The following is a 10,073-nucleotide window of genomic DNA, read 5'->3' on the forward strand; positions in this document are numbered from 1 at the left end:
CCTTGAGGGTGTCATGCTGAGTGAAGTAAGCCAGGCAGAGAAGGACAGAAACCACATGTTTGCACTCATAGGTCTAGCAGGAAAACAGGAGAGACCTAATGGAGAACCAGGGGGAGCGGAGGAGGGAGAGAGAGTTGGGGAGAGAGAGGGATGCAAAACTTGAGAGACTATTGAATGCTGAGAATGAACTGAGGGTTGAGGGGGAGGGAGGAGGGGGGAAAAGAGGTGGTGGTGATGGTGGAGGGCACTTAAGGGGAAGAGCGCTGGGTGTTGTATGGAAAACAATTTGACAATAAAACATTATGGAGGGGAAAAAAATAAAAATAAAAAATAAAAACATAAAACAAAAGTGGCCCAAGGTAGGGTTCAGGTTCAGGTATTTTCCTAAACTTCCACACATGATTTTGTTACACAACCAAAATGGAGAATCAGAGAGTCTGCATAGTGAGTGGTAGTAGTGTATATTTCCTTGGTAGCTTGTTCCCCCACCAGTAAGGGAAAGAGAACAGTCCCTGCCTTCATGGGGTGGTCAGGAGGGCAGACCATGTTAATACAGGTAAATTGCCAATGTAGTAAATTAACGTAGGTCCTACAATTACTATTATCAGTGTATTCTAGATCCTTTTTCTTCTTCAACTCTGCCTGTGACTAACATCCACAAGCCAGTGTTATCACTTAAACATACAGTGAGTCTTTTTTTTATGAGAGAGAAAGAGGGAGGGAGAGAGAGAGCGAGTGAGCATGTGAGCAGGGGAGAGGGGCATAGGGAGAGGGAGAGAGAATCCCAAGCTGGTTCCAAAGCATGGCTTGATCCCATGACCCTGGGATCATGACCTGAGCCGAAATCAAGAGGCGGACGCTCAACTGACTGAGCCACCCAGGTGTCCCAAACACATAGTGATTCTTAAGAACTCCTGTATTAAATCAGAAAAGTCTGGCTTCAAATTCTGTTTCAACCACTTGCTGGAGAAGGAGGCTTCTTCTGGTCACTGCAGCTCCAACAAGGCATCCTCAGCCTAGAAACTACAAGCATTTAGCACAGCTTCAGAAAACCAAAATGATCGTTCAGATGTCCATCCCAAATACATCATCTTAATTTCTAGAAGGAAATCACACACACACACACACACACACACACACACACACATGCACACAAACACACAACTGTGTTCTTCTGGGCACACGATATAATGCTCTTTGAGAAATCTGGATCATACCTGGCGCATTTCCTTATAGTTGTGGTGCTTAAAATCCAGGGCGTCGGTGGTGGTCATTTCATTCCGTCGGTGATAATAGTTATTTGGATCTAGGGACAGAAATATGGTTTTAAATTCACTCACATCATTCTATTCCTTATGGTGGTTCCATTGGTTGACTGATTCGTGTGGAGACACAGCCTAATCTCTAGCTTCATAACATATGCACAGAGGGGAGAGAGCCAACTTTTTTTTTGTTTGTTTTTATTTATTTTTGATACAGAAAGAGACAGAGCATGAGAGGGGGAGGAGCAGAGAAGGAGACACAGAAATGGAAGCAGGCCAACTTTTGAGAAGTATCTCAGGAGTCAGAATTAGCCAGTGGTGGGGAGTGCAGACCTAGAGCCAGAATGCCTGGTTCAAATCTCCACTCTTCTACCTGAGTGCTGTGTGATCTCAGATAAATCACTCAAACAGTCTTTGCCTTCATTTCTTTACCCATAAAAGGGAAGAAAGGAACTTCTTTCATTGGTTTTTCCTTAATAGTAACTGGGATAATCTATGTGCCTGGCAAACACTCAGCACTGAATGAATGAATACGGGAATGAATATCACCACTGTATACATAAATGGAAACTTCTGGAAGCGTGGTGCACACTATTCGTTACTCACCCAGTATCTAGTCCACTTCCACCCTTCCTTACGGAAACCCAATGTAGTTTGGGAACTGCCCCAAACCTTCTAGGAAATCCATCTCAAGTCCCAGCTCAGGGGACCAGTGTGACTGGTCTCAGCCAATCAGAGCACAGCACCTCTTGGCCTCCCTTACTGGTCCAGACTGAAGGGAAGGACTTTACTGGTGCAGAGGAGGAGTGAGTGAGAAGCTCTCTGGAGTAGAGGACAGAGAGAACCCCGCGAGCATCAGGAGCTACTGAGCATAGCTGCCCTGGATCCCAACCAATCTCCCTTGGCACTCCCAACCACGTGAGATACCCCGTTCCGGTACCCACTGAGCGAGCCCTGGCTGCTGGGAGGAGGGGTGTCTGGGGTTTCTGCTGAAACCCCCGAACAGGCATGAACAGGCTGTATACCACTGCTGACCCGTGGAGCCTGGGATTCGGAGGTCCGGGGAGAGATGTCTGCTCTTAACTGGATTCTCTGCCCATATAAATCGACTCTTTTCTTCAATCCACATAAGCCGTGTTGTTCATAAGGTTATGAGAACAAAGGACTCTCAGAAGGAAGGACAGGCGGGGGAAGAAGAGGAGCGAAGAGGAGGACAAGGGGGGAGCACTCTGGGCCCGGAGGTCTTTCTCTGGACGTGACCTGCCGCCGGCCCCGCAGCATCTCCATTTGGAGGACGAGCTGGAAATCCTGGCCGGCTCCCAACACAGAGAGAACTCGATGCTTCAGCCAGGTCGCTCTCCTGCCCAGACACCGTGCAGGCAAAGTGACAGCCACAGCAGCTGTGGTTCGATCCAAGTGGCTCAAAGGGTGACTCCAGAGGCAGTAGCCGTGGCGGTGGTGGGTGACGGATGGGCATTTGCTCCGAGTGGTACCGGAGCAGCAGGTCCGGATTTGTGTCACCACGTGTGGTCCTCAGACCAGCACTCTGGCTGCCTGTTTAGACCCAGCCCAGACCTACCGAATCAGAATCCACATGTAAAAACAACCCCAGCCGACTCTACGGGCTCGGAAGTCTGAGGGGCACTGTGTTAAAGGACTCAGCACCCTGCCAGTAGGGACAAGGCGCTTGGTACACGTGGCACACAGCTGCCGGGGTTCCCTAACCACTGGCTTCACCTGGAGAACGGAGGCTGCATGCAATGAGGTGAAAATCACATCTAGACCCAAACGCCCAAAAACCAGGATTTTAGTGTCCACCAAGGTTTTGCCAATAATACTATTAGAAACAAGGACCATCGTGGTGGGGGGGGCACTTGTGGGGAGAAGCACTGGGTGTTTCATGGAAACCAATTTGACAATAAATTATTAAAAAAAAGAAATGAAGAGGAATATGGGACTATAACTTAAAAAAAAAAGGAACAAGGACCATCATGGAAAGGGAAAAAGTATGAGGGCGAGCTGGCATTCTCTCCAGGAAAGAAAGCAAAAGCAGAGCTGACCAGGTTTAGCACAGGCTCCCCAGTGATTTTCAAGCACCTTCCTTCCTGGAGTGCGGGCTGACCACACCCTTACACCAGTAGCCTCCACTTGGATTTCCAAGCCTCTAAGCCTCAAAGCAAAGGTAAAGCATATTTTTCACACCAACTTATGCTTTATTTACCCATATGATGTTTCCTAAGAACCACTCAACACTCCCCAGGTCCCAGGAGCCTCTTTCTAAAACTCTTTAAAGCCCCTTTGTCTTCACACACAATTTATGCCTTCAGGGTTCTTTAAAGAGATTGGAGAAAAACTCAGAACTCTAAGTGCAAAGGACCTCCATGTTTGGCAACGTTCTGCCCTCCTTAAGGCTAATCAATGTGCCTAAGGACGAGGGTACAAGTTCCAGAACTGTCTCAAAACCACAGGTCGGTATTTTTCACAACTTTCCACCTCCCACATTTTGAGCAAGTAATTCTTTATTTGTCCACTTACTCTGATTGGATAAAGTTTTATTGAGAACCTGTTAAGAGCACAGTACTGTAGAGATGGCTAAGAACCAAGCCAAGCCCTCTGGGGGCCCAGAATCTGCAAACAAGGCCAATTAGTCAAACCCACTGCCCCCTTCTTTCTGTGGACAAAAGATCCCTTCTGCCTGTGGGGAACGTATTTCAGATGGTCTGGATAAAACTGCCTTGCCCAACATACAGGTATGAGTGTGTGACTGATGTCCAGCCATGACACGGGTCCTGTACCCAGAGTCACTGGCTCAGAGGGGATCCCAAGATCCAAGGATCCAGGCTGGGCCAATCACATGACCTTCCTCCTGGAGGTGAAGGAGACTCCTTCCGTAGGAGTTGCTCAGATTGTGACGTGGGTTTGGGGTGTCGGTCTCCCTGTCCGTGAGATGGAGAGCAGAGGCCTGAGTCCCCAAGAAGTCCCTGACAGAAGACCTAGTCTTGCCTGAAGCCAGAGTCAGAGTCAGGTCCACCCCTGGAATTTTCATGTACGTGAGCCAAAACCGCCCTCCTCTACCTCGTAAGCTAATGAGAAGAGGGCTTCTCGATTTAAAACCCGAGTCCTGATTCAGCCTGTGAAGCCTTTATCCTCACAGATGGAGCTTTGGAAAATTAGTGTCCTAACTCCCTTCAAGTGTTTGCTTTCACACGTCACGTCGTATGTGCTGAAAACCAGCTGATTCCTTCCGGAACACCTTAGTCTTAGTTACGGGGACAAACTCCCGACGGGGCACGCGGAGCCTGCAACCATCCCCCTGACTTTCCTTCTCTTATTGAGCTACTCAAAGGCCTGCTCTGCCTGAAGCCGTCCACCGATTATGCCTTTTGGGGGTTGAATTATGTCCCCTCCCCCACCCACAAAGATATGTCGGAGTCCTAACCCCCAGTACTTTAGAATATGACCTTATTTGGAGAGAGCATCTTTACAGAGGTCAGCAAGTTAAAATGAGGTCATTAGAGAGGCACCTGGGTGGCTCAGTTGGTTGAGCATCTGAGTCTAGATTTCGGCTCTGGTCATGATTTTGCAGTTTGTGAGTTCAAGCCATGAGTCAGGCTCTGTGCTGACAGCTCGGAGTCTGGAGCCTGCTTTGGACTCTGTGTCTCCCTCTCTCTCTGCCCCTCCCTTGCTCACATTTTGTCTATTTCTCTCTGTCTCTTAAAAATAAACATTAAAAAAAATTCAAAATGGTCAACCGTACATTATGCAAGTTTCACTTCTTTATTTTGAGAAAAGGCCTACCTGGCGTCTGCCCAAGGAAATGCCCGCCGCCGTAGCCCGAAGCCCCGACTCCTGAGCGTGGATAACCTGGCACCAAATGCAAGCTGGGCACCAAAGAGCAGGCCCCTGAGGACAAGGCCACATCTGTCCAGGCCCCACCTGACGGTCGTTATGACAAGGTCCCTCCAAGAGGAGGAAGGAGGAGGGCTGGAGCTCCTGGCAGAGGCAGTTTGGATGCCAGGTCCTTACTGTCCATGGGAGCATCAAACCCACAGCCACAAGTGGTTCCAAAGGGGGCGTGTATAGTGATGCTGATTTCCTTTCGTCCCTTTCCTATAGCCCTACCGTACCACGGCCCGGCTGTGCTGCACGCGGAAGCCCAGGAACGCCTCCGATCGGATGCCGTTTCTCCAGACAGCCCTGGGGCCAATTTGCAACCTGACGGAAGGAACGCTCAGAAAAGACAGTTGTCAGGAGCGCTGATGTTTTCCCAGTTTCCCGATAATCAACACGGGGCACGTGCCCCAAGAGAAACCACAGGTTTACTGAAACTCAGCAAGGGCATGTCACCCTCAGTTACAGGAACGACAGGCTGAGGCCGGCAAGGCTGGACCTCCCTGAGTGGAGAGTGGCCTCCCTGGGGGTAAGGATGCCCGGCACACTTCCCTTGTTACTCCGCGAGAGCTCTAGGGGCAGAAGTGCCCACCTGCTCTCGGAATCCCTGGGCTCTGCCTCATTCTTCGTGTCTGATGTACGAACACATGAGTGAGGAATGAATGAACGGGTGGAGGGATGGACAGACATCCCAATCCGGTTACTTAGGAAAGACTATCTATGCAAAGGATGACAGGTTCTGGGGTCAGGAGACCTCTGAGAAGGAGCCCAGTGTCTGCTCAGCTGCCATGCCCTAGCCCATGGCAGAACCAAGACTAGAAGGCAGGGCAGCGGGGGTGGAGAGGGACAACCACACCCTGGGGAGTGAGGACGATTATGGAACATTCTACCATCTCTGGGCCCCTTAGTGCCCTAGCATTCTAGCGCTTCCATAACAAAGTCCCATAACCTGGGTGGCCTGGAACAAATTTACCATCTCACAGTTAGGAAGCACAGAGGTCTGAAGTCAGCTCAGGGCTCTAGGGGAGGGTCCCTCCTTGCCTCTTCCACTTCCGGCAGTTGCTGGCAACCCCCGGCTTGTAGCCACATCACGCCCATCTCGGCCCCCAGCATCCCATGGCCTTCTCCCTCTGTGTCTTTGTTTTCGCTTCCTAGGGACATGAGTCGCTGGATTTAGGGCCCACCCTAATCTTAGCCAATCACACTTGCAAAGACCCTCTTTCCAAATAAGATCGCATCCCGAGGTTCCAGACGACATGAGTGTGAGGGGTGCTATTCGACCCAGTGCACGCAGTCACGGCACGTGGTACACAAGGCCACTAGGGGAGGACCGCCCAGCTTCCAGAACTGGGCTGCCTCCACACAGTAAGAGGGAGGCTTCTTGCTGTGTGACTGGATCCGGGGAAGGAGGGAACTCTTTGGTTCCCCATGTGACCTGCTCTCTCATCCCCAAATCTCAGAGTCCTCTACATAGGGGGGAACGTGAGAGGGAGGCGTTCTGGTTTATGCCCATCGGCAGATCATAGGAGCAGCCAGCAGCCTACACGCCACAAAACAGGGGACACAACAAAACCAGGACGTGAGGAAATGAAACATCGGGCCTTTCATCCTCCCGTCACCCGTGGGATCTGGTGACCTGAGACATGAGTTAGCCACAGGACCCAATGGTCCAGCCAAGAGTAGTAAAAGGAGGGGAGAGTGGAGGAAACGACACTTTTCCTGCACTAAGCACATCGGGCACTCTACAAACGGCTCTCGCTTAGTCTTCCTGGCGTCTGTGCATCAGGGATGGAAGAGCAGATGAACAATTCTGATGGAGAAGGAGGGCAGTCTGCGTGCATTCCAGGGGAGCAGCTGAGTCCTCACGAACTCATGGCTTTGAAAGGCAAGGCTCCATCAGGCAGGATGGGAGAAAGGAGAGGACGGGCATTGATGGTCTTTATCTAAAAAAGGAACATATTTCAATCCCACTCACTTCCTTCGCCCAACCCGGAAGTCCAAGAGACGGGAAGTCAGAGAAAGACAGCAGACAGGAAGTGGGAAGCAGAGAAAAGGTCTATGCAGGGAGAGAGCAGTCTCGGCGGCATGCGGCGGGCCACTCTGAGTGGCAGCAAGCCATGGATCCCCTTTGTTGGGAGGACCAGGAGGCTTAGCAACAGGAAGGTGGGCTGTCAGGTCTGTGTGGCTCTATGTTCCATGCAGCCAAGGCCCCTTCTTATCCCTAAACCTCAGCAATAGTTCCTGGTGTGAAGGAGCATTGGTGGAGACCGTTATTCTCAAATCTAGGGGGTAGGGGACTAATGGCGTAAGCAGACCAGGCGGAGCACTGGGAAAAGACAATGAAGCAGAAGGTAGAAAGGGACCACCCCAGGTAGCCCCAGAAATCCTGGGGGGGAGGGCGAGAAGGGAGACTCAGGTCCATGGGGAGGGCTTGAGTCATTTCACTGGGATGTTTGGGGAAAGTGTAGAAGGGCTTAGTCCCAATTGTACAGGGAAGGGGTTATCTCCACTTTAGACCCAAGACAAGCAAAGTGAGAGTATTTCCAGAAGCTGGGCAAGACCGCAGGTGCCGAGGGATGATACAAGAGCATGAACCGAGGTCTGATCTAAGCCAGAGCTCACGTCCTTCCTGTCCACCCAGCTTCCCTGAAAAGGACTTAAATTCTTTTTTTTCAGATCAGACAAGGCCCAGGCAACGAGTAACAACGAAGACAGGCTGCAGATGATTCACAGCCAATCTCACCAGTTCTTCCAGTCTCACCAAAAAGTGGCTGGGGGCACCTGGGCGGCTCAGTCAGTTAAGTGTCCAACTTCAGCTCAGGTCATGATCTCACAGTTCATGGGTTCAAGCCCCATGTCGGGCTCTGTGCTGACAGCTCAGAGCCTAGAATCTGCTTCGGATTCTGTGTATCCCATTCCCTCTGCCCCTCCCCATGCCTGTGATCTGTTTCTCGCTCTCAAAAATTAATAAAAACATTAAAATTCTTTTTTTAAAAAAGAGCCTGAGATGGGACTCCTGGGTGGCTCAGTCGGGTAAGCGTCGACTTTGGCTCAGGTCATGATCTCATGGTTGGTGGGTTTGAGCCCTGGATCAGGTTCTATGCTGACAGCTCGGAGCCTGGAGCCTGCTTCGGATTCTGTGTCTCCTCCTCTCTCTGCCCCCCTTGCTCATGCTCTGTCTCACTCTATCTATCAAAAAAATAAATAAATGTAAAACAATTTTTTTTAATTAAAAAAAAAAAAGAGGCTGAGAAAACATCCCCCGTATCAAAGGAAGATAAGCTAAGGGACACAGCCACTTTGTGTTTGGATTCCTGTCTGCAAAGCCCAGGCCGGGGCCCAAGATAATGACCGGGTTCCATGGGGACGTGGGGATTCCAGGTGTGGCCTTTGTGAACGAAAGTGAAAGGCGGCAAAGCAAATAAACTGACATTGTCTTTGTGGCTCTGCTGACCCAGGGGAGCCCTCCTTCCCCCAACTTATCCATATTGATGTGGTGGTGGGGGGTGCTGGCTGAAATATTCCAGGTCAGCAAGACAGGCAGTGGTCTTGCAAAAGTGATTTGTGATCTCTCAGTGATTTATGACCAGGAGGGTCAGCGCATCAGGAGGAAGGAAGGACGTGCAGTGTGTCTGACGGTCCCAGCCCACCCATAGAAACAGCTGTGGGGCATCACCCCTTGGCTCCTATCCCCAGACCTGCGCACAGCTCCTCACGAAGTCCTGAGTCCAAGCCAAGAACCCCACACGCGTCACCACAGTGTGCAGCGGGAGGGAGGTCACTCAGGCCTGGTGGCCAGGAGGACGAGGTGGGAGGCGTGGCGGCTCTCCCCTGGGGGCACGGGTTCACAGTGGGAGCTGCCGAGCAGCACTGGGGCTCCAGCACTGCCGGCCCCCGCCCTGGAAGTCATTCCCCGGCACCCTGGGCCCAGTCCTGTTGCTCTGTGGGGAAATCGTGTGCAGAGCAATGGGGCCTTTTTCAGAAATGGATTCCACACACGGCAGTATTGTTTATGGTAACGAACAGCTGAAAACCATCAACATTGTGATTTTTTATTTTTATTTTTTTTGAGCGGGAGAGAGCTAGCACAAGTAGGGCAGGAGAAGAGAGAGAAGGAGAGGGAGAATCCCAAGCAGGCTCTGCACTGTCAGCACAGAGCCTGACAAGGGGTTTGATCTCACAAAGCACAAGATCATGACCTGAGCTGAAATCAAGAGTCAGATGCTCAACACACTGAGCCACCCAGGCTCCCTGACACTGTGATCTTGAAGTCAGCCAGCGTGTGTCTTTTTTTTTTTTTTTAATGTTTATTTATTTTTCAGAGAGAGAGGAAGAGACAGAGTGCAAGTCGGGGACAGCAGAAAGAGAAGGAGACACAGAATCTGAAGCAGGCTCCAGGCACTGAGCTGTTAGCACGGAGCCCAATGGGAGGCTCGAACTCGTGAACGGTAAGATCATGACTTGAGCCGAAGTTGGACGCTTAACTGACGGAGCCACCCTGGTCCCCCAAGCAGAGTGTGTCTCTTTTTTTCTTTTATTTAAAAACTCAGAAAGTTTCCATCTGGGTTTATTTTATTTTATTTTTTTATTTTTTATTTTTTTTATAATAGTTTATTGTCAAATTGGTTTCCATGTAACACCCAGTGCTTCTCCCCACAAGTGCCCCCCACCATGACCATCACCCCCTCCCCCCCCTCCCCTTTCAGTCCATGGTTCGTCTCCAGTATTCAGTAGTCTCCCTTGATCTGTGTCCCTCACTCTCCCCCGCTCTCTTTCCCCCTTCCTCTCCCCATGGTCCCCTGCCAGGTCTCTCCTGTTAGACCTATGAATGCAAACATATGGTATCTATCCTTCTCTGCCTGACTTATTTCGCTTAGCATGACACCCTCAAGGTCCATCCACTTTCCTACAAATGGCCAT

The 10,073-nt window shown here is 50.6% G+C and overlaps 1 protein-coding gene across 3 annotated transcripts in view; it reads right to left on the reverse strand.

Annotated features, from left to right (window-relative positions):
• CPXM2 (carboxypeptidase X, M14 family member 2) overlaps window positions 1-10,073 on the reverse strand; it is a 129,988-nt gene that overhangs the window by 28,208 nt on the left and 91,707 nt on the right. For all 3 annotated transcript variants that reach the window (XM_029932742.1, XM_029932741.1, XM_029932743.1), the window contains exon 7: window positions 1,218-1,306. In XM_029932742.1, the coding sequence (XP_029788602.1) occupies window positions 1,218-1,306 (89 nt within the window). The remainder of the gene's footprint in view (window positions 1-1,217; window positions 1,307-10,073) is intronic.

The sequence above is a fragment of the Suricata suricatta genome, chromosome 2 (genome assembly GCF_006229205.1).
Source record: "Suricata suricatta isolate VVHF042 chromosome 2, meerkat_22Aug2017_6uvM2_HiC, whole genome shotgun sequence".
Lineage (NCBI taxonomy): Eukaryota > Metazoa > Chordata > Mammalia > Carnivora > Herpestidae > Suricata > Suricata suricatta.